The following is a 24,730-nucleotide window of genomic DNA, read 5'->3' on the forward strand; positions in this document are numbered from 1 at the left end:
GTTTTGAAATGCATTGTATTAGAACACTTAACCCTGTCGTGTTTCCTTTATTTAGGCTTTGGGCACTAAATGAATTTGACTGTTTCTGCTTTTAATATGTTAGTCAATTGAGAAAGGATAGAGTTCCTCAGGGAGTCTTTAAACCCTCAGAGACTTCTGAATAGATAGCCATCCATACCTACCCTGGGAGAAGGGGTGCTCTGAGCTAGAGTAGGGTTGTGATCTGTGGATTAGGGACAGTGTGATGAGTGGGCTGTGAGCAGGTAGGGAAGAACCACCTGGTTGAAGATCAAAACACCGCTTTGGTTCCTCTTACCTGTTTCAAATAAGAATGAACCTGTACAGTGGTCCTTCTGCCATACTAGAAATGTTTTCTTTTCAGAGGTTGTTCTTACCCTTTAGTCCTAAATTTGTGATTTCAACATTAAAACTCGAATTTTTTATGGTCGTCCATTTTTAATCTTGCGGGGGTTGGCAGGCTGCCTGGTTTTGTAAATAAAATTTTATGGGAATACAGTGCCATCCATTCATCTACATAATTGCTTTTGCACAAGTTGGGTAGTGTGACCCAGACAGTAAAACTGAAAAGATTTACATTCTGGCCTTTTAAGAAAAAGTTTGTCTACCTTTGCTAGGTAGAAAAGGTATGAAAGGAGAATGGAGAAGACAATGGAAGGTTATGTTTTAGTTTTGGTTTCTTTAGAAGCAGTAATTTGGGTAAGCATTTATTTGGGAGGTGATCCCAGAAATACTGGTAAGGGAATGGGAGAGTGAGAAGGGATGGTAGTGTATGGTGCCTCAAAGAAGAGCTTACTACAAGCATCTGAGGCTTAATCCTCTTGAGGCCTCTAGAATACTAGACTGTGTAGAACTAGCCTCAGTATTTTTCCATCGAAGGGCCTAGTTTTACTAGGTGGTACTTTCAGCCTGCCCCACCTGCCTACTACTGAGGCTTCTGCCTCCAGAAAAAGCCCTTCAGCAGACAGGTGCAGGTGTGTGATCAGGAGCCACCATTGATTATGTGGGAACATGCTTAACACTGAGTACCGAGGGATGTGGCAGGACACTATCTTCTGTGTTTACAGGTATTAAAAGGGATAATGATCAAGCCTTTTTTGCTTGATCCTTGTTTTTACAACTGATAAATGTAAATATATTCACGTATTCATATATGATCTTATCCTGATCTTTTGAATTAAGGTGAAGTAATGACATTTTGTCTCATCTTAAGATACTCTTTACTCAGTTCACCTGTTAGCCTCCTTTCAGTGACTTGGCTACATAGAAGATGTGTGTTTGTGTAATATACAACATAATTCTGTATCCCGAAGGAAAGACAATGATTATGAGGTATTTTAAATGCTTGTGATAGATAACAGTCTATTTGGTTACTTTAGAATGCTTTGCAAAGGGGCACCTGGGTGGCTTAATCAGTTAAGCATCCAACTCTTTATTTGGGCTCAGGTCATGATTTCAGGGTCCTGAGATCTAGCCCATGTAGGGCTCCATCCACATTGGGTGTGGAGCCTGCTTAAATTCTCTCCCTCTCCTCTGCCCTCCCTGCCCCTGGTCTTGTGCTCTCTCTCAAAAAAATGAAAATAAAATGCAAGTATTTCGTCTCCTTTGTACATGTAAAATTTTTTTTAAGTGTTCTTGCCTTTATGGATTAACCAAGAATTTTGAGAAATTTACAGAGTAAAATGTCTTGAGTTGTTTGAGGGATGTAAATTTTATGTTTGTCTTTTTCTTTTTTTGATGCTAAATAAAGCAGGTTAAGCAAGTTGTAATGTAGATCTTCTAGTGGATTGATGCAGCATTAATAGGGATTTATAAATTGTATTCTGTTTTTCAGCTCACTTTGCCCTGTCATTTTTGGTCATGAAGTAAGTACTCTCCTTCATCTTTACTCAAAAACATAAAGTTGGCAAAAAGCTAATTGTTAGCCAGTTACTTGTATTTTAATATGTCATTATTCTCCATAAATGATGTGAAAGCCAGATTTCAGCTCCTTGTATGAACGATCTGCTTACTAATCTGAGCTAATAGGAATGAGGTACTCCTACAGTGACTTTGGGCACTAAGTGCTAAAGCGACAGCTAGCAGGTTATTTCCCAGTTTTGTGGAGTAGATTCATGCCTTGCAACGTAGGTCTTTACTCAGTGACTTTAACAATACCTCTTTGATTTTATGTGTTTCCTAATTTTTGCTTTTTAATCATTTACATTATGGAAGTTTATATTTTAAGTTAATTTTCTTAGGGAAAAAAAGTTCAATCATGCTTCAAAAAAAATTCTCAATTAAATGTAAATATAGAAGGAGAAGCATCCCTTTTTTGCTAGTCATCTTTATGTTTTTCTCACTTTTGAGGTTTTTCTTCCCCCTTCCCCCCCTTTTATACTTGAGCTTGTTAAAGCAGGTTTGGCATTAGCACTCTTTGGAGGAAGCCAAAAATATGCAGATGACAAAAACAGAATTCCTATTCGAGGAGATCCACATGTCCTTGTTGTTGGAGACCCAGGCTTGGGAAAGAGTCAGATGTTACAGGTAGGAAATTTCTCATCTAGTATTTCATGTATTCCTTATGAAACGTATAACTGATTCACAAGTGAATTTTCTTAAACCATGTAGTATTTTTATTCCAGAAGAAATAGTTGGTATGGGGGTAGAAGTGAATCGGGGTTTGTTTAAGTAATATGTCACTTCTGTCCAGGCATCCTTTCAAATAGAGCCCATTTTCTGTTCTATAGACTGTGCAGACATGATGGTCTGTTGAGATGTCAACCATTGTGAAATGTTAACCATTTCTCTAACCCCCTTTTTCTTTGGTATCAGCTTTGCTAGCAAAGCTAGGTGTTGTGACTTCACCTATGAACAAAATAGTTTGAGAAAGTAAAGAGCAGGGAAGCAGGTGTCCACACATCCTGTCTTCATACAACTACATAAACACTGTACTGAGCTTTAGGAACAGTCTGATAAAGGTAAGAGATCTATCTGTATGCATCTTCACTGCTGCTCTCTGATTTTAAAGCAAGGCAGCTTCTATGACCGGCTTCTTGCTGGTCCTCAAGAAGATTCTGCCTCTGCCAGTAGAACCTAGTGGTTCTCCTGTCCAGGGCTTATGATGGCCCTAAAAGGTTCTGCCTGTTGGAGTAGTTGTGGTTGCCTTGGGATTGACACTTGGTAAGCCAGTCATGGTGTCCTTTCTGAGAATACCCCTGTGTCCTATTCCCCACCACCCCCAGTGTAGACAAATGTGACTAGACCAGGGGTCTCTTTGGCAAGTTGTAGTCCTGTGGCTACTGAATCTTTGTCCAGGGGTTAGACCTTTGGCTGCATATCAGAATCACCTTTGGGACTCTGAAAATCCTGAGGCCTTCCCTAGTCTAACTGAACTAAGAGCCTCTGGATTAGGGTCCTAGTGTCTGTGTGTGTATAACCTTCCACAGGTGATTGTGCTGTGCAACCAGAATTGAGAACCGCCTTGACCTCATGATTGCATTATAAAACCACTGTCTTTCACGTCAGTCACTATTTATTCCTTATGCTTTATTGTTAAATCAGTCATCATTTTACTTCTACTCTGACATTTCATTTATATTTCCATGTTCCTTTGGACCAACTGGACCTATTTAAAAAAAAAAATTCAGTTCTGAGCCCTTGCTACAAGCCTGACAACTGAGGCACAGAGCACCCAGTTGTTAGGGAAACAATTGATAATGATAATGAAAACTGGATACCTAGCCAGATTGTGCATGTAAAAGGTACATGTGGGGACCTGAATTGTTATAGCTTATTTTCCTCTCTTTTATGTCCTTGCATATGTGTTTGATTTTTTAATTAGTGTATTATAGGTAGAAGCCTGGTTTAACCTCCACAGTGTTCATCTATACAAATAAACTTGTATTTTTCTTATTCCTTTTTTTAAAGATGTATTTGAGAGAGTGCGAGCACATGTGTACATACATGTCTGTGACTGCTAGCACAGTGAGGAGGGGCAAAGGGAAAGAGAGAATCCCAAGCAGACTCCTCACCAAACATGGAGCCTGATGTGGGGCTCAGTCCCACCACCCAGAGATCATGACCCAAGCCAAAATCAAGTCAGATACCCAACTGGCTAAGCCACCAGGTTCCCCCTTTTTTAGTTTAAGAAATAGATCTTGGCAGATAATGGTTTCAAAATACATTTAATAGTAGTGAAAAAAACTTAATACCAAGAAATGACATTGGCAATTTTTCATGTTTTTTAGGCCTGGAATAATGGCATTTATTCTAAAAATAAAAGCTGTAATATTAGCAGAAATTAAATGTTGTAAACAGTGGAGTGTATTGCATGTAAGTCTTCTAGCCCTGCTAAACCAGTTTTTAAAAGTTGGGCTAACACAGTTCTGAATTATTCACGATTATTATTATTATTATTGTTATTATTATTATTACTCACATTTTTAATCCTGTTTTCCTCTGACCATTTTATTAAGCCATCATCCTCCTCCTAGACTAATAAGGAATTATAAATAACAAAAATAATGACAGCTACTGTGTATAAGCTCAGCACCATAGGTTCACTTGGGTTAGGCACTGCACATGTCCAGAGTGCATTGTCGACATAGCAGTGTATTGTCTCCTGCAGTTGTGCAGTGCACAGCATACACAGTGGCCTTGCATTGGGCACTTATTTGTGCCAGGTACCAGATTAAGTGCCTTATATACATAATCTTATATATTTCTCAGGGATATATGTGATAAAACATAAAGAAGCTGAGGCTCAGAGAAATCTGAGAGCAGCAGAGCCAATAAAGGGTAAAGCCAAGATTTAAACCGGTCTGCCTGACTCTGGAGGTCCATGCTTTTAATTCTTGTGCTATTTAACCACTATTCTGACCTGCCATAGCTTGTTTACTCACAAGGAATGCATTATTAAGCCATCTTATTTCCTGATGTATATAGAAGCATTGAAGCCTTTGAGATTGAAATTGGCATTCATGTTTTGTCTGTTTGAACTTGGAAACAAAGCATCAGAGGCAGGCATCAGAGGCAGGCTGCCTGGGTTTATTTGAATTCTCACTTCATACTTTCATAGCAGTGTGAGTTACTCTGCAGGCCTTGGTTTCTATGTCACTAAAAGGGGATGTAATAATACCTTCCTATTAACTGTGGTAATGAGGGTTGTACAGTAAAGCTATTAGAACAATATTGACTTGGCATATAGCTGACATTTGTGAAGCAGTCACTTTATTTTTTCCCTTTTACTTTGGCTGATTCTTTTTATTATTTTTTTAAAGATTTATTTATTAGAGAGAGAGCACATGGAGGGGGCCAGTGAGGGCCAGGGGGAGATGTAGAGAATCCGAAGCAGACTCCATGCCCAGCATGGAGCCTGACATGGGGCTGTCTCACAACCCTGAGATCATGACCTAAGCCAAAACCAGGAGTCTGACGCACAACCGACTGTACCAATAGGTGCCCCTGGCTGATTCTTTTAAACCTTTTGTTTCTTTAGGCAGTATGCAACGTTGCTCCACGGGGTGTGTATGTTTGTGGTAATACCACAACTACCTCTGGTTTGACTGTAACTCTTTCAAAGGATGGTTCCTCTGGAGATTTTTCTTTGGAAGCTGGTGCCCTTGTACTTGGTGATCAAGGTAAGAGACCAAACTCTCCACTGTTTATAATATTTAATTTCCATTAATATTACAGCTTTTATTTTTAAATTGAGCCAAGGGTTTTAAAGGAATTATTCCAGGTCTAAATAATTAGTAATTCTGGAGCTTTGGGGTTTTGTTTTAGAGCCTTTTCCTTTCTAATTAATTTCTTTACATTCTGTTCAAGAGGCATTTGGATAGCATTGCATCAACCAGTGAGTTGAGAGTGAATGCCAGAAAAAAATCACTGGAAATACAGGTTATTATCACAGAACTGAAACTGGTACTTATTGTCATTCATTTTCAGAATCTTGCAACAGACACAATTATACATAAAAATCAATCAAGTCAAATAGGTATAGCTCGCTCCTGTACTTCCCATTTCATAACCACCATCACATTTTGTGATCTTTTGTTTTAAGCCTGTTTTAAAACTTTACAGTAAGTTCCCTGTGAGATGGGATTTGGTCATCCTGTTGACTGACATATTCCTATTGCCTAATACATAAGGTGCATAGTAAATACTTGCTGAATGCATTGCTATTACTTAGCCTAGAATAGTTTTAGATGCCTTGGAACTGAAAATAAAGTGAATGTTATCCTTTTACTCTCAGAGGATTTAAAATAAGAATTTAGAGCTATTACTTTATAATTAGAAGTTTTGCTATATTTTAACCCATCTTGTTGGATATTTTTCAGGATTTGACTTACAGTTTATAAGAAATTGAGTTGAAGGGCTCAGCAAGAAGGGATTTCTAATTAAGCTTTGCTACCTTTGTGATGCTATAACCCTATTGGAAAACATGTTCCTATGTATACGTCAGGCAATGCCCAGATTACAGTTCAGTTAAGTTCATTCATTCGTTTGTTTGCCAGTGACCTCCACTTCTGAATCCAGATCCTCTTAGCGCCTTCACCTGCCCCCTTTCCTTGATACCTTCCCTCTTTGGTTTCCAGGACATTACACTCTTCTGGTTTTCTTCTTACTTCATTGACTGGCTTCTCATTCTTGTTCTTTATCTCCCCAAACTTAAATGATTGGCACCTCCAGGTGCTTCATTTATGTACCTTTTTTCTTCTTAGTCTATGCTTACCTTCTTGATGATCTTCTCTAGTCTCATGAATTTGCGTATTTGCTGAAAATTTCCAAATGTATCGCTCTTCTTCCTTAAACTCCAGGCAGTGTTTCTTATTGCCTGTTATTTTTTTTAATAATAAATTTATTTTTGGTGTTCAATTTGCCAACATACAGAATAACACCTAGTGCTCATCCCATTAAGTGCCCCCCCTCAGTGCCTGCCACCCAGTCACCCCCACCCCCCGCCCTCCTCCCCTTCCACCACCCCTAGTTCGTTTCCCAGAGTTAGGAGTCTTCCATGTTGTCTTCCTGTTATTGCAGTATCTTTATAACTTCCTCAAACTTAACATGTCTAAAACTGAAATCCTGATTTCCCCTTCAAACCTATTCTTATATTTCTCATCTCAGTCAATGATAATTCCATCCATTGCTCAAATCAGAAAATGTGCAGTCATCTTTGACTTTTGCTCATACCTCATACCCAGTCTATCAATAAATATTGTAGGCTTTACCTTCCATTTATATCCAGCATCCAGCCACTTTGCCACTGCTGCTATCATCTCTTACATGGATTATTAGTGTGATCTCTTAGTTGGAAGCCTGGAACCACCCTTGCTCTATTGTTCTTAACAAGGCAGAGCAATCTTGTTAAAACTCAGATCAAGTTATTCTGATCAGAACCCCAGTGGCTCCCTATCTCACTCAGAGTGAAAGCTCAAGGTGTGTGTGTGTGTGTGTGTGTATTCTCTCATCTGTTTGAATGTAAGTCTTTAAGCTTTTTGAGGTTCACTCTCATATCTTCATTTTTTTAGCCCTCACAACACAGTGCCTTGGTTATGGAAAATGTTGAATGAGAAAGTATTACATAAAAGTTAAGACAAGTACTTTATTTGCTGTAAAACAAGCACAAAATCACAACTGTATGACATTTTACAATTTTAACTGCTAGAAACAATTGTAAATAATTCTTTATTATGAACAGTTTTCACCCTGTAAGATTTGGAACTCGATCAAAGAAAACTTTTTGTCTGTATTATTTTACTGTGATTGTAGGTATTTGTGGGATAGATGAATTTGATAAGATGGGGAATCAACATCAAGCCTTGTTAGAAGCTATGGAACAGCAAAGTATTAGTCTTGCTAAGGCTGGCATGGTTTGTAGCCTCCCTGCCAGAACTTCCATCATTGCTGCTGCAAATCCAGTTGGAGGACACTACAATAAAGCCAAAACAGTTTCTGAGAATTTAAAGTAAGTCTCTTCAGATATTTATACCTTTAATATATTGAATCCTTATAAATCAATAAGAAAAAGATAACTGAGGATATAATAGTTCACAGAAATGATAAGTTCCAGTAAATGTACAAAAACATGTTTGAGCACTACAAATTAAAACAACGAAATACTATTGATAGCTACCAAATTGGCAAACATTTTAAATATTAATGATCATTTTGGCACAGGGTTGGGGAAATGGATTCTCACATGTTCAGGTTAGTATATTGAAGGACAATTGACATGTTTTTCACTTTTTTTTTTTTTTTTAAGAGAAAGAGAGCATGAGCAAGTGGTGGGGGGTACAGAAGGAGAAGGAGAGAGAATCTCAAGCAGGCTCCATGCCAAGTGCAGAGCCCAACTTGGGGCTCAATCTCATGACCCTGAAATCATGACCTAAGCTGAAATCAAAAGTCAGATGCTTAACCCACTGAGCCACCCAGGTGCCCCCATTTATCACTATTTTAAATGTACATTCCATTTGTTTTTAGCCAGTTCTACTTTTAGGAATCATACCCACAGAAATAGTCACACAAGTGCACAGAGATATATTTACAGGTTGGGTATTATGGCATTGTTTATCACCCACCAAAAATTGGAAACAACTTAAAATGCCCTTTGATAAGGAAGTGGTTAAACTATGGCAAGGGTGTATAGTGGAAAGTAGCAATTACAAAAATGGAAGTAGCTTCATATGTGCTGATCTGTGCTTTACTGTTAAATGAAAAGAGCATATTATATTCTTCTAAATGGGGTATGATCACACTTTTCCAAAAACAAAGTTTGTATTTGTATGCATATATGCTTTCTCTCTAATTTGTTCTGTATAGATTGGACAAAAGGTATAGGAAGGGGGAAATAAATTGAAATAATGCAGAATTGAGAAAAAGAAAAAGAATGCCTCGTGAAAAATTGGGAGCTTAAATTCTAGAGGAAAAAAAATTTCCTAATGTTTGATAATGTGTACCTTTAATATAGAAATGATGCATAGGAAAATATATAATTGTACTTGGAGATGCTATACCACCACCACCAAAAATGTCAATCTATTAGTTTTTCTTAATAAAATGAAAAAGTGCTTTATTGGAAAGATCAGAAAGAGCCTATTGAATAAGGACTTGGATTCTGGTTTTTAGTGGTACCCAAACTTGCTTTGGGGCCTTGGCCAAATTCTTGAGCCACTCTGGATTTTAGTTTTCTTGTCTCAAATAGAAGGGTTTTCTGATTGGTGGGATCAGGGAAGATGACTAAGTAGAACATAGCATTTTTATTATAATGATTATAATGACTTTTTTTTTTTTTTTGAAGAGATGGAGAGAATGGGGACGGGAAGGAGAGAGGGAGAGGGAGAGAGAATCTTAAGCAGGCTGCACACCCAGCACAGAGCCTGATGCAGGGCTCAATCTCATAACCTGAAATCATGATCTGAGCTGACACCAAGGCTGGTGCTTAACCAACTAACCCACCCAGGTACCCCATTAACAATGACTTTTAAGAAAAAGTGGGGTTTCTAAGTGATCATAGATACATTGAGAGACTGTGTTTTGGTGAAAGAAAACACACAAAGGGTTAAAACCACCCAACTAGATAGTTTCTGATGAATCATATGGCATTTGTTTTAAAATTCAAAGTCACTGCAAAGCTCACCATCAGGTAGTAACATAGTACACAGAGATGGTGTAAGAAGGGGCCTTATTCTCAACCTACCAAAGGTAGGTGCATATATGGCTTGTTCGCCTATTGAAGGGTGTGTGGCCGGGTGTCTCTCCGGAATTGAGAGTTGGTGGATGTATTGAATCCAAAAGCTGTTGCTTGTTACTTTAACCTAAACTTTATTTTTTTTTAAAGTTCTACATGGAACTCGAGTAGTAAACAAGTGAGGAAACGGTTTTCTATTTGTTTAGATTCCAATCATTGTTGCTTCTTTCTTTTATGCCTCTTAGAATGGGGAGTGCCCTGCTGTCCAGATTTGATTTGGTCTTTATCCTGTTAGATACCCCAAATGAGGATCATGATCATTTACTCTCTGAACATGTGATTGCAATAAGAGCTGGAAAGCAGACAACTGTTAGCAGTGCCACCATAACTCGTATGAATAGTCAGGATTCAAATACTTCTGTACTTGAAGTAGTGTCTGATAAACCATTATCAGAAAGATTAAAGGTAGGTTTCTATTTCTTAATCTTTATTTCTGTTCTATTTGGATGTCAGTTCAGTATGTTGCTTATTGTAGAGCAGTAATATATAGCTTTCATATCAAAACCTTTTATATTACAGTAGTAGGCTTTATACAAACTTCATTTGAAATAATCTAAGTCGGTTAGACTCAGAGCTGGAACAACAGTATTTTGCTTATTTGGAAAGTCTTTTAGAATTTTATATGTATCTAAAGTTATTTTAACAGAAAGACTTTATTTCCCATTCTTGTAATCTTGGGCTTTTTTATCCTGCTTTAGGTAGTTCCTGGAGAAACAATAGATCTAATTCCCCACCAGCTATTGAGAAAGTACATTGGTTATGCTCGGCAGTATGTCTATCCAAGGCTATCCACAGAAGCTGCTCAGATTCTTCAAGATTTTTACCTTGAGCTCCGGAAACAGAGCCAGCGGTTAAATAGCTCACCCATCACTACAAGGCAGCTGGAATCTCTGATTCGTCTAACAGAGGTTTCTTTTTAAGTTCATGCTTTTTTGCCTTAAAAATGGGAGCAAGAAGTGATATGATTTCTCTCAATTTCCTGCATAATTACCTTGATTTTTCTTCCAACTGAGAGACATTTGAAATGAATAAAAATTTTTAAAAATTGTTTGGACATATCTGTATCACAACCAAAGTATAGCTACTTCTTTCTAAGCACAGGACTAGTTACTTATCATGCAACGTTTTTTCCCCCTTTTACTGACATTCAAGCCTCCAGGAGTGTGGCAAGTGGTTAGGTTATTTAAGGATTCTGAGACTCTCAGTTGAATATATGGGAACATGAATGTGTCAGTATTTGATTTGATATGACAGGTCTATAAGGATAGTATGTATTTTTCTAATAGTAATAACACTTATTCACAGTGTTATTTGGAATGCAAAAAGAACTCTGGCAGTTAAAATTAGCTGGAGCTTGGGCTTTTTGCATTTAAAATCAGGGCAGCCCAGGTGGCTCAGCAGTTTAGCGCCGCCTTCAGCCCACGGCGTGATCCTGGAGACCTGGGATCAAGTCCTGCATTGGGCTCCCTGCATGGAGCCTGCTTCTTCCTCTGCTTGTGTCTCTGCCTCTCTTTCTGCAGCTGTGTCTCTCATGGATAAATAAATAAAATCTTAAAAAAATAAAAATAAATAAAAATAAAATCAGATTAATCCTTCAATGTTGTTTTAACAAAATGGTTAGGCATGATTTCCCAAAAGTAAAAGACAAGGAGAAACCATAATCAAGTTTTCTGAAATGAACACTCCGAAAGATGTATGTTAGTAGATACAAATAGGTTTTCATTCATATTTTAAATGAGTGATTATTTTCATACTCAAATTTTCAGATAATTTCTATTCTAACTTTTTGTGTTACAGTCCCCTTTCCCCCCAAAATCAGATTTTGTGTAAAATGAATAAATGAAATAAGCTTCAACATTCCATGCCCTCCTCAAACAATGTTAAATATACATACTTTTGTTATCTAAAAATGCTTCTTTTTTCTTCCAAGGCACGAGCAAGACTGGAATTAAGAGAGGAAGCAACCAAAGAAGATGCTGAGGATATAGTTGAAGTTATGAAATATAGGTAAGATTAAATTTTAAATGCTGTTTTAAATGAAATACCAGTCCTCTTTTCATCTCAAATTATAAATTTAATTAGGCCAAGTAAAATTATTTTTACTTAGTCCATTTGTTCTCTGAATAAACTATACTCTTGGTTTAAAATATTTGTATGCATAATCTTTATATTAAAAATGTGTTTTCGAATGGGTAATACATTCACATAGTTCTAAACTCAATTCAGAAGTACATATTTTGAGAATGTTCAAAAGCAACAGTCTCATATGGGTAAAATCATTAACACTTGATGACTACCAATCCTTTCAATCAATTCCTAACATTACCTTTTGTCTATTGTATTGGTTTAATATTACACAGAGCTTGGACTATCAGTTTTCTCTTTTACACGATTCAGTACTAGGGTTTGTGGGGTCTTGTGGATGAAATTTTTACCAAGCTGGCATCATTCTCTCCAACTGACTTCATTGTGTTGGAGACCCTCCAGTTGCCATTTGTAAGCACCCAGATAACCTAGGAATGACTGTCTCAACAACATGCTGCCAGGAGTTCAGTGTACTAGCATATGACATAAAGGAATGGCCATAAATACCAGTTGTCTGCCTGACTTCCTGTAAACCAGACTAATAAACCTAGAGATGGCCCCAATAGATACCTTCTTTTCACTAGAAAACTAAGTCAGTGAATCTAACCAAAATTCCAGATTCTAACTTTTTTTCCCCAATTAAAATCAAGGACCAATAGTAAGGACTTCTTGTTTAATGACAAAAAGTTGCCACTTTGTTTACAATCTTTCTGAGCATCTTGCTCTTAAACTCTCCATCTTTGAGGGTGGAGCTAACATTGCTACTCCTGGTTTCCTTTTCCATTTAATGATCTCTCACCCTCTGGGCCTTCTGGTGCCTGGCTTTACTGAACAATGTTGTATGCACTATACTTTGGCTTTCTAGCAAAATCAGGGATCCAGTTACCTTGTCATCCTCTCTTACCTGTAATATTCTGTTTTTGAAGCTTTACCCTTACTTCCCCTAGGCCTCAGATCAGACCCTAGACACTGACTCAAGCAGTCATCTGGTATTTCTCCACAATAAGTCCACTGGTCTGATTTGTTCTCATATCTGAGCATTATGCTTAAGATAAATTATGCTTTAAACCATTTCAATAAAAATCTTGTATTTCTCATTTATAATTGGTTCTGCGTGTCTGAAATCCTGACATCAGTGTTTATATATACTTTTCCATCCAAGAGGAACTCTTCAGCATTTCTTGTAGAACTTTGTATTTGTTTCTACTGCTTCTCAGAGTTGCCTTGCTTGTAACTGAATTAGGCTGTCAGTTTACTTCTGGGCTTCTGAAAAAAAAATCTCATTGTTAAGTATAAACAGTGAGATATGAATTTGTTTCCTTGAATTCAATGTGCTTTACTGGCTTTCATAAAAATTTTCAGATAATGAGAATAGTTTGATTCCTAGTGATTAGAATTACCTGCGGTTAGTTCCATAGTAGATTTCGAGACCCAGTTAAACACGTTGAGACTAGATTGTGAATTATTGTTTGTTACACTTACCATGCTTTCTGACCTTAGTCTATACTCTGTGAGAGCAGGGCCCTTATCTGTTGTATTTACCAGTATACTTCCAGGATCCAGGATCATACTTTAGCACAGTATGCCCTCAGTAAATGTACTGCATTGATAGTAAAGTTGACCTTTAGTAATCATCTTTTATTTATTAACTCTTCCATTTCAGAGTTTTCTCTTGAGTTTTTGAATGTTTGCCCTTAATGTGGTTTTGAACCTGTAAAATTACATTTTAACTTGGAAGCAGAGGGATCCCTGGGTGGCGCAGCGGTTTGGCGCCTGCCTTTGGCCCAGGGCGCGATCCTGGAGACCCGGGATCGAATCCCACGTCGGGCTCCCAGTGCGTGGAGCCTGCTTCTCCCTCTGCCTATGTCTCTGCCTCTCTCTCTCTCTCTCTCTGTGTGTGACTATCATAAATAAATAAATAAATAAATAAATAAATAAATAAATAAATAAATAAATAAATAACTAACTAACTAACTAACTAACTAACTAACTTGGAAGCAGAGCCAAAATAAGACAAGTCAAAACTGTGAGATACAGTTCATCATAGTAAAGCACATAGCTATAAAAACTAAATGTTTATGAGCAAGGGTAAACATGTTTTCTTTAAAATTAAAAATATACCAGGAAGTACAGGAGAATAGAGCCACCTTCAAAGATGAAAGATAATTGAGTTTTTTCTCTTTTAGGAAAGTGGCTCAGATATTTATAAATCTTCACATCTGAAGCCATATAGCTGAGATTCAGATCCCAGATATGCCACTCATTGGCTGCATAACCTCTGGCAAGTCACTCACCTTACTAGACTTTGCTTTTTCATTTGTAAAATGGGAATAAGAATAGTACCTACATCAGGGGATTGTTGTACTAAATGGGATAGCATATGGTGATTACGGTAATAAATATTAGTTGTTAATAGTTAACTTAGTAGCTTAAAGCATTTTTGAAAAAGTATCTTAAGAGGAATAAGCTCTTAATATTTATTTACATTAATTATATTATGTTAATTATTTATTATAGTCTTATTTGGATGACTCATTCCTATTTGTATAGCTTTCTCTTTCATGTAGGCTCTTATTATTCAGGGAACAAAATGAAGCTGTTTTTAGTAATTCTGTAAACTCCTTGCCATAAGCTCCTTAAGGGCAGGAAATATTACTGTTTTATTCACCACTGCAAGTCTATTGCCTAGCAAGTGTCCCAATTTATTTTGATTAACCAAGTCCTGATTAAATAACATCTTTGCCTGTAAGCCTTGCTATGGGATTGTATCTGTTCCATTGTACAGGCAGGGAATCAGCCATTAAGCTGGGTTACAGATGATGGCTAACTGTATCTCTGGTGTTTTCAGACTTCTGGCTAAAATCTACTATAAAGTACATATGTCTTTCTTTGATGATATTGTGAAAATAAGATTAAGCATAAAAAATGGAAATAATAGGTAGATCCTTTCATCATTACTGCAAGCCTTCTAGTTCATTCCCACAGTATTTTTAAACATCTTTGATTTGTCAGATGCTACACTAGGAGCTGGGAACATACCTTTATCCTCTAAAGCCTAGATTTACTATGTTTAGAATTTCATTTTTTTTTTTCATGAATCAAAAAGAATGGTCCAGGTATTTATATCCTAGTGTATCAACTTTGTATTCTTTGGCCTTTCTCTTCTCATATGTTTCTTAAAAGTGGTAACTGTGTCCAAAAATGTTTTTATCTCCACATAGTTCATACCATAGTGAATTTCATAGTGGCCATTTAGTGAATACATGTTTAAATCTTTGCTATATGAGCCTCATGGTTACTTCCACAGTTTTCTTTTTATAACCTGGAACAAAGATTTCTATAGCCATGCCACATGGGGTAACTTTGTTTTTCTTTCTTCTCATTAAGCATGCTAGGAACTTACTCTGATGAATTTGGGAACCTAGATTTTGAGCGATCCCAGCATGGTTCTGGAATGAGCAACAGGTCAACAGCAAAAAGATTTATTTCTGCTCTCAACAACATTGCTGAAAGAACTTACAATAATTTATTTCAATTTCAACAACTTCGGCAGATTGCCAAAGAGCTAAACATTCAGGTATGGCAAACCAAATACTTAATAAATCTTTTTTATGACAATTTCATGAGGTCTTATATTAAGTATAGAACTTCTAAATGTCAAAAAGATTTGGGTGACTATGGAAAACAGTATGAAAGTTCCTTAAAAAATTAAAAATAGAATTACCCTATGATTGGGGTGCCTGGGTGGCTCAACCAGTTAAGCATTTGCCTTTAGCTTAAGTCATGATCCCAAGTCAGGCTCCCTGCTCAGTGGGAATCTGCTTGTCTCTCTCCCTCTGCCCCTCCCTGCCCCTTGTACTTTCTCGTGTGTGCTCTCTCTCTTTCCAATAAATCTTTTAAAAAAATAGAAAGGAGGGGGATCCCTGGGTGGCGCAGCGGTTTGGCGCCTGCCTTTGGCCCAGGGCGCGATCCTGGAGACCCAGGATCGAATCCCATATCGGGCTCCCGGTGCATGGAGCCTGCTTCTCCCTCTGCCTGTGTCTCTGCCTCTCTCTCTCTCTGTGTGACTATCATAAATAAATAAATTAAAAAAAAAATTAAAAAAAAAAAAATAGAAAGGAATCACCCTATGATCCACCATTCACACTATTGTGCAGTTACCCAAAGAATACACAAACACTAATTCAATGGGATATATGCACTGCTGTGTTTATTGCAGCATTATTTACAATAGCTAAATTATGGAAGTGACCTAAGTGTCCATCAATAGATGAATGGATAAAGAAGATGCAATAAACACACACACACACACACACACACACACACACACACACACACACTGGAATATTACTCAGCCATTAAAAAAACGGAATCTTGCCATTTGCAACAACATGGATGGAGCAGGAGAGTATAATGCTAAGCAAAAGAAGCCAGTCAGAGAAAAATAAATACCATATGATTGCATTCATATATGGAATTTAAGAAAACAAATGAACAAAAAAAAAAAGAGAGAGAGAGAAAGACAAACCAAAAACAGACTCTTAACTATAGAGAACAAACAGTAACCAGAGGAGAGGTCAGAGGTGGAGATGGGTGAAATAGGTGAAGGGGATTAAAAGTACACTTTATGAGGGATACCTGGCTGGCTCAGTTGGTGGGGTATGCAACTCTTGATCTCAGGATTGCAAGTTCAAACCCCATACTGGGTGTAGAGATTACTTAAAAAATAAAAATCTTTAGGGGTGCCTGAGTTGCTCAGTTGGTTAAATATTGGACTCTTGATTTTGGTTCAGGCCATGATCTCAGGGTCCTGAGATTGAGCCCTGCATTGGACTCTGCAATCAGTAAGGAGTCTGCTTAAGATTCTCTCCTGCCCCCTCCCATGTGCGTACTCGCACACATGTTTTCTCTCTCTCTCTAATAAGTAAATCTTTAGAAGAAAAAAAATCTTAAAAAAAAAAGAGTACACTTATCATGAGGAGCACTGAGTAATAGAGAGAATGGTTGAATCACTCCATTGTACACTTGAAATGAATATAACACTTAACTATACTGGAATTAATAAAATGGAGATTGAAAAAAATAAAGATTTGGATGAAAAGGTTGGAATAGGCTTTTCTGGGGTATTTCAAAATATAAGCTTATTTTCTTTAAGCTATGAAATTAGCTGCTCAGAGCTTTAAAAAATTTTTATCTAAAACACATACCTATCTCTTTTTAAATATCTTGACAGTGGGGGAAACAGCAAGATTCACTTTCCATGTTTTTCTGACAATCCCTTGTGGGCAAGTCATCTTAACATCTTTGTGGGGTTGTTTTGTTTTTTACATTTTTAAATTTAAATTCAGGGCAGCCCCTGTGGCGCAGCGGTTTAGCGCACCTGCAGCCCAGGGCATGATCCTGGAGACCCTGGATCGAGTCCCACGTCAGGCTCTCTGCATGGAGCCTGCTTCTCCCTTTGCCTGTGTCTGTGCCTCTCTCTCTCTGTCTCTATGAATAAATAAACAAAATCTTAAAAAACAAAACAAAGCAAAACACTGAGCATACAAGGAAGAAATTATAAAAAGAAATTAAATTAATATATATAGTGCATTATAGTTTCAGAGGTAGAAGTCAGTGATTCGTCAGTCTTATATAACACCCAGTGCTCATTCCATTACATGCCCTCCTTAATGTCCATTACCCAGTTACCCTATACCCCCACCCCCTTCCCCTGCATCAACCCTCAGTTTGTTTCTTATGATTAAGAGTCTCTTATGGTTTATCTCCATCTCTGATTTCGTCTTGTTTTATTTTTCCCTCCTTTCCCCTATGATCCTGTTTTGTTTCTAAAATTCCACAAATGAGTGAAATCATATAATTGTCTTTTTCAGATTGACTAACTTCACTTAGCATAATACCCTCTAGTTCCACCCACATTGTTGCAAATGGCAAGATTTCATTTTTTCGATGGCTCAGTAGTATTCCATTGTGCGCGTGTGCGCACGTGTCTGTATATATCACATCATCTTTATCCATTCATCTGTCAATGGACATCTGGGCTCTTTCCATAATTAAGCTATTGTGGACGTTGCTGCTATAAACATTGGGGTGCAAGTACCCCTTTGGATCACTACATTTGAATCTTTGGGGTAAATACCTAGTAGTGCAATTGCTGGCTCATAGGGTAGCTCTATTTTTAACCTCTTAAGGAACCTCCATACTGTTTTCCAGAGTGGCTGCACCAGCTTGCATTTTAACAGCGTAAGAGGGTCCCCCTTTCTCCACATCTTTGCTGACATCTGTAGTTTGCTGACTTGTTAATTTTAGCCATTCCGACTGGTCTGAGAGGTCCTATCGCATTGTGGTTTTGGTTTGTATTTCCCTGATGCCGAATGATGTTGAGCATTGTTTCACGTGTCTGTGGGCCATCTATTGTCTTTGGAGAAATGTCTGTTCATGTTTTCTGCCCATTACTGATTGGATTATTTTTCTTTGGATGTTGAGTTTGATAAGTTCTTTATAGATTTTGGGTAGTAGCCCTTTATCTGATAAGACATTGTTGGTTATGTTTTGGTTTTGTCAGCTATTTCCTTTGGTGTGCAAAAACTTTTTATCTTGATGAAGTCCCAGTAGTTCATTTTTGCCTTTGTTTCCGTTGCCTTTGGAGACGTGTCTATCCAGAAGTTGCTGCAGCTGAGGTTGAAGAATTCGCTGCCTGTGTTCTTCTCTAGGACTTGGATGGATTCTTGTCTCACATTTAGGTCTTTCATCCATTTTGAGTCTGTTTTTTGTGTATGGTATAACAAAATGGTCTAGTTTCATTTTTCTGCATGTGGCTGTCCAATTTTCCCAATACTATTTGTTGAAGAGAGTGTCTTTTTTCCATTGGATATTCTTTCCTGCTTTGTCGAAAACTGGTTGACCACAGAGTTGAGGGTCCATTTCTGGGTTCACTATTCTGTATCATTGATCTATGTGCCAGTCCCATATTGTCTTGATGATTACAAGTTTGTAATAGAGCTTGTAGTCTGGAATTGTGATACCACAAGCTTTGGTTTTCTTTGTCAACATTCCTTTGGGCTATTTGGGATCTTTTCTGGTTCCATACAAATTTTAGGATTATTTGTTCCAGCTCTGTGAAAAAAGTTGATAGTATTGCATTGAATGTATAGATTGCTTTAGGTAGCATAGACATTTTAACAACATTTGTTCTTCCAGTTTATGAGCATGGAACGTTTTTCCGTTTCTTTCTGTCTTCCTCAGTTTCTTTCATGAGTGTTCTGTAGTTTTCTGAGTATAGATCCTCTGCCTCTTTGGTTATGTCATTCCTAGGTATCTTACGGTTTTTGGCATAATTGTAAATGGGATCAACTCCTTAATTTCTGTCTCATTGCCAGTGTATAGAAATGCAATGGATTTCTGTGCATTGATTTTATATCCTGCCACTTTGCTGAATTCCTGTATGAGGTCTAGCAATTTTGGGGTGGAGCCTTTGGGTTTTCCACACAGAGTATTATGTCATCTGTGAAGAGTGAGAGTTTGACTTCCTCTTTGCTGAATCAGATGTCTTTTATTTCTTTTTTTTGTCTGATTGCTGAGGCTAGGACTTCTAGTACTCTGTTGAACAACAGTGGTGAGCGTGTATATCTGTCGTGTTCCTGACCTTAGGGGAAAAGCTCTGCATTTTCCCCATTGAGAATGATATTCACTGGCTTTTCATATATGGCTTTTATGATATTATGGTATATTTCCTCTACCTCTACATTGTGAAAAGTTTTAAGAAAGGATGCTGTACCTTCTCAAATACTTTTTCTGCATCTATTGAGAAGATCATATGGTTTTTGTTCTTTCTTAATGTAGTGTATCACATCAGTTGATTTGTGGATGTTGAACCACCTTTGCATCCAGGAACAAATCCCACTTGGTCATGGTAAATAATCCTTTTAAGTATTTTTGGATTCTATTGGCTAGTATCTTGGTGAGAATTTTGGCATCCATGTTCATCAGGGATATTGGTCTGTAATTCTTTTTGGTGAGATCTTTGTTTGGTGTTGGGATCAAGGTAATGCTGGCCTCATAGAGTTTGGAAGTTTTCCTTCCATTTCTATTTTTTGAAACAGCTTCAGTAGAATAGGTATAACTCTTCTTTAAATGTTGGGTAGAATTCTCCTGGGAAGCCATCAGTTCTAGACTCCTCTATTTGTTGGGAGGTTTTTGATTACTTCTTCAATTTCCTTGCTTGTGGGTCTGTTCAGGTTTTCTATTTCTTCCTGTGTCAGTTTTGGTAGTTTATACGTCTCTAGGAATGCATCCATTTCTTCCAGATTGCCTAATTTTTTGGCATATTGTTGCCCATAATATGTTCTTAGAATTGTTTGTATTTCTGTGGTATTGGTTGTGGTCTCTACTCTTTTCTACATGATTTTATTTATTTGGGTCCTTCCTCTTTTTGATAAGTATGGCCAGAGATTTATTGATCTTATTAATTCTTTCAAAGATCCAGCTTCTAGTTTCGTTGATCTAGTCTACTGTTCTTTTGGTTTCTATTTCATTGATTTCTGCTCTAATCTTTATTTCTCTTCTCCTGATGGGTTTTGGCTTTCTTTGCTATCTTTCTCCTTTAGGTATAAGGTTAGTGTATTTGAGACCTTTTTTGTTTCTTGAGAAAGGTTTGTATTGATATATACGTCCCCCTTAGGACTGCCATTGCTGCATCCCAAAGGTTTTGAATGGTTATGTTTTCATTTTCATTTGTTTCCATGAATTTTAAAAAATTCTTCTTTAATTTCCTGGTTGACCCATTCATTCTTTAGTAGGATGCTCTTTAACCTCCCATGTATTTGAATTCTTTCCACATCTCTTTTGATTGAATTCAAGTCTCAAATAGGCAGGAAATGATCCCAGTCTCTTGCTATCAGTTGAGACCTGATTTGTGACCAGTATGATCTATTATGGAGAATGTTCCGTATATACTCAAGAAAAATATGTATTCTTTTGCTTTAGGATGAATGCTCTGAATATCTCCGTGAAGTCCATCTGGTTGAGTATGTCATTCAAAGCCCTTGTTTCCTTGTCGATCTACTGCTTAGATGATCTATCCATTGCTGTGAGTGGGGTGTTAAAGTCCCCTTCTATTATTGTATTATTATTGATGTGTTTCTTTAATTGTGTTACTAATTGGTATATATAATTGGCTGCTCTCATGTTAGGGGCATAAATACAATTGTTAGATCTTCTTGTTGGATAGACCCTTTAATTATGATAGAGTGTTCTTCCTCATCCCTTATTATAGTCTTGGGTTTAAAATCTAGTTTGTCTTACATGTGGATTGCAACTCCAGCTTTCTTTTGGTGTCCATTAGCATGGTAAATGGTTTTCCACTCCCTCACTTTCTATCTGAAGGTGTCTTTGGGTCCAAAATGGGTCTCCTGCAGACAATATATCCATGGGTCTTGCTGTTTTATTCCAATCTGATACCCTGTGTCTTTTGATTAGGGCATTCAGCCCATTTACATTGAGAGTAACTACTGAAAGATATGAATTTAATGCCACTGTATTACCTGTAAAGTCACTGTTTCAGTATATTATCTCTGTTCTTTTCTGGTCTATGTTACTTTTGGGCTCTGTCTTCCCATAAAGGATCCCGTTTACTATTTCTTGCAGGGCTGGTTTAGTGATCATAAATTCTTTTAGTTTCTGTTTGTCCTGGAAGCTCTTTATCTCTCCTTCTATTTTGAATGACAGCCTTGCTGGATAAAGTATTCTTGGCTGCATATTTTTCTCATTTAACACCTTGAATATATCATGCCAGTTCTTTCTGGCCTGCTAGTTCTCTCTGGATAGACCTACTGCAGTCTAATGTTTCTACCCTTTTAGGTTACAGACCTCTTGCCCCAAGCTGCTTTCAGGATTTTCTCTTTGTCTCAGATTTGCAAGCTTCACTATTACATGCCGAGGTATTGACCTATTTTTGATTTTGAGGGGGTGGCTCCCTGTGCCTCCTGGACTTGAATGCTTACTTCTTTCTTTCCCCAGATTAGGGAAGTTCTCAGTTATAATTTGCTCCACTGTACCTTCTACCCTTCTCTATCTTTCCTCTTCTGGAATCCTCTTCTTCTGGGATTATTCTAATATTATTTCACTTTATGGTATCACTTATTTCTTGAGTTCTCTCCTCGTGATCCAGTAGTAGTTTATCTTTTTCTCAGCTTCTTTATTCTCCATCATTTTGTCTCCTAGATCACTCTCTCTTCTGCCTCATTTATCCTAGCATTTAGAGCCTTCATTTTTTATTGCATTTCATTATAGCCTTTTTGATTTTGACTTATTTTGTTTCTCCAGAAAGGGACTCTATAGTGTCTTCTATGCTTTTTTTTCAAACCCAGCTAGTATCTTTATAATTGTTATTCTGAACTCTAGTCCCGACATCTTACTTATATCCACACTGATTAGGTCCCTGGCAGTCAGTACTGCCTCTTATTCTCTTTTTTGAAGTGAGGTTTTGTTTTGTCATTCTTGCAGAAACTGGTTGCTTTTCTATTTGTAGAATTGCAGTTCTTTTCTTAGATCCCTGGCTGAGTTCACAGGTGTTCAGAATGATTTGATAGCTGTAATTCCTGGAGCCAGACAGCTCTACCTACTTAAAAGTTTTAGTGAAGATGGATGTAATACAACTTTAAGCGTGTAAAAGTTTATATGGAAAATTGCCTAATAAATTTCAAAATTGAAGCTACTCTAATTTTGTTTTTGAAGCTAATCTAAAACAAATATAAAAAATACTCTGGGTAATGGAGTTTCTGCTTTTTTTTTTATTAGCTCAGCTAATCAACTAGAATATAATCATAATAAAATTAAAGACTTATATGTAAGCAGTTTTCTCTATGAGGAAGTACAAATAAATGTATTTGCCCAAGAAACTTGAGAAATGTTTATTTCTGTTTGAGTGATTCATTTTATAAATCATATTTTTGCATATTACTTAATGGGCTGTTTTTTGATACTTTATTCCAGGTTGTTGATTTTGAAAATTTTATTGGATCACTAAATGACCAAGGTTACCTCTTGAAAAAAGGCCCAAAGGTTTATCAGCTTCAAACTATGTAAGTGGACTACCGAACCAGGACCTCCTGGGATTATTAGCAGTTTAAAACCATCTCATAAATAAACAAACAAACCATCTCATTAATAAACAATATCTTAAAAAAAAATACTGTTCTCTGGAAAATGATGTCCTAAAACTAATGTAATACGAAGAGACTGTTGATTTTTAAGAAGTGATAAAGTTACGTGTTTATTTTTTACAGCACCTCTGAAAGATTAAAAATGTTTATATTTTAATGATGTAAATATATATTATTCATATTGTTATTTTTGACCTCTTTTATTCTTATAAATATCTCATAGTTTTTCATATTAAATGTCCATCTGGGTAAGTATTCGCAAAATTACATCTTAATGTTTAATTAGTTCTGATACACAAAAACTGAATACCTTTAGAAATAAATTGAAACCAACTTTCAGTTCCAAAAAAAATTGGAGATATTTTTTATTGACATATTTAACATCTTAGCTACTAAAAAAATTTTAAACTATATTATGTTGTATTACCAAAGTTAAATACGTACTTGTTTTAAGTCAATAGCTGTGCAAGACTTATATAAAACTAAGGAGCCTCATTAACTTAGCACACAGAAGGTGAGATGCTCTTCTTCTCTAAACCCTCTGCACACGCGCACACACACACACACACACACACTTTCCCATTTCATTCCAATTTAGTTATGTCTTGATTTTTCATTAAATCTATATTTAGCCGTAACGTTATTATGACTATTGAATATTACTCATTTCCTTTCTGGTACTGGACTTCTGTTTTCCTTAGAGTTAATAATTAATTTGTTTTTCAGCTATTTAACTTTCTCTGTATCTACCAGTAATTTGGTCCTGAGGCTCCACTGTACGTCTAAGTCTCCTCTCAGAACATGCAAACAAATCAAATCTATTTTAACTTCTTTGAAACCTCTTCTGGATTTCTCTAGCATTTTCTCCAGCTACATCTTGAGACTTCTCATTTTCTGTCCCATTTCCTGGCTTTTATGTCATCCTCTTTCTTGTTTCACTGACTCCTTTTGGTAGAACCTATCTTTTCTAGTAGCTTCCTGAGAACAAGTTCATAAGGCAAATTCTACCCTTACCCCTGAATTGATAGTTTGGGTATAGAATTTTAGTTTGTAAAACTAAAAATAGATGTTGCTCTATTGTTTTTAGTTTTCAGTGTTGCTGTTTAGAAATCCAAGGCCATTATGATTTTTATTCTTGGCATGTGAACTTTTTTCTCTTCTTGGGAAGGTACTGGATCTTTCTTTTCCCAGGTATTCTGAAATTTTATGTTTAATAACTATCCTGGTGGTTTCTCATGCCAAAAATATTGGTGTTATCTTTACCTCTTTTTTTCTTTTATCTTCTTATCAGTCCATCAGTAAATTCACTCAGCACTTTTAGTTACTTCCAGTTCCATTACTCTGGACCAAGCTACCATCTCTTATTCCGCCTTGTAAGGACAAAGATTTTGCTTTATTCTGTTGCTTCTGTCCCAGCAGGTAGGACAGATTTTGACACATACCCCTATGCTGGATACACATACAGTGGGTGATTATACCATTTATAAATGGGGACACAGAACTTAAAGTAGGTAACCAACTTTATTTAAGAATACGAAAAATAACAAGAGAATAAACGGTTTCTAGCAACAAGATGGAGGCATTCTCCCCTTTCGCTCCTGTGAAGTTGCTCAAAACCAATAAGGAAACTGAAAGATAAAAATATATAGTGCATCTTCTATGAACCAGAAAACAACTGAACCCCCAAACTCTAACATACTAGGAAAAGCTGCCAAAAACTATGAGGATGATCTAG

The 24,730-nt window shown here is 36.9% G+C and overlaps 1 protein-coding gene and 1 long non-coding RNA gene across 9 annotated transcripts in view; one reads left to right on the forward strand and one right to left on the reverse strand.

Moving 5' to 3' along the window:
• The window catches only part of MCM8 (minichromosome maintenance 8 homologous recombination repair factor), a 42,550-nt gene extending 19,420 nt beyond the window's left edge, over positions 1-23,130 (forward strand). For 5 of the 6 annotated variants that reach the window (XM_055306020.1, XM_055306004.1, XM_055306010.1 and 2 more), the window contains 9 exons: positions 1,853-1,883; positions 2,404-2,544; positions 5,498-5,639; positions 7,771-7,966; positions 9,934-10,153; positions 10,447-10,656; positions 11,679-11,755; positions 15,221-15,410; positions 22,826-23,130. In XM_055306020.1, coding sequence (XP_055161995.1) covers positions 1,853-1,883; positions 2,404-2,544; positions 5,498-5,639; positions 7,771-7,966; positions 9,934-10,153; positions 10,447-10,656; positions 11,679-11,755; positions 15,221-15,410; positions 22,826-22,918 — 1,300 coding nt within the window. In that variant the 3' untranslated portion in view covers positions 22,919-23,130. Of the gene's footprint in view, positions 1-1,852; positions 1,884-2,403; positions 2,545-5,497; positions 5,640-7,770; positions 7,967-9,933; positions 10,154-10,446; positions 10,657-11,678; positions 11,756-15,220; positions 15,411-20,818; positions 20,922-22,825 lie in introns of all 6 variants that reach the window. The other variant, XM_055305984.1, reaches the window with a different exon arrangement.
• LOC129497274 (uncharacterized) overlaps positions 1-24,730 on the reverse strand; it is a 46,391-nt gene that overhangs the window by 7,706 nt on the left and 13,955 nt on the right. The window contains exons 3-4 of one of the 3 annotated variants that reach the window (XR_008661910.1): positions 11,643-11,690; positions 7,792-7,930 (exon numbers count right to left, since the gene is read on the reverse strand). The exons of 1 other annotated variant lie outside the window; for it this stretch is intronic. This is a non-coding gene — a long non-coding RNA (uncharacterized LOC129497274). Of the gene's footprint in view, positions 1-7,791; positions 7,931-11,642; positions 11,691-24,730 lie in introns of those variants that run through there. One more of the 3 variants, XR_008661909.1, reaches the window with a different exon arrangement.

This window comes from Nyctereutes procyonoides, unplaced genomic scaffold, assembly GCF_905146905.1.
Source record: "Nyctereutes procyonoides isolate TBG_1078 unplaced genomic scaffold, NYPRO_anot_genome, whole genome shotgun sequence".
In the NCBI taxonomy this organism is placed as follows: Eukaryota; Metazoa; Chordata; class Mammalia; order Carnivora; family Canidae; genus Nyctereutes; species Nyctereutes procyonoides.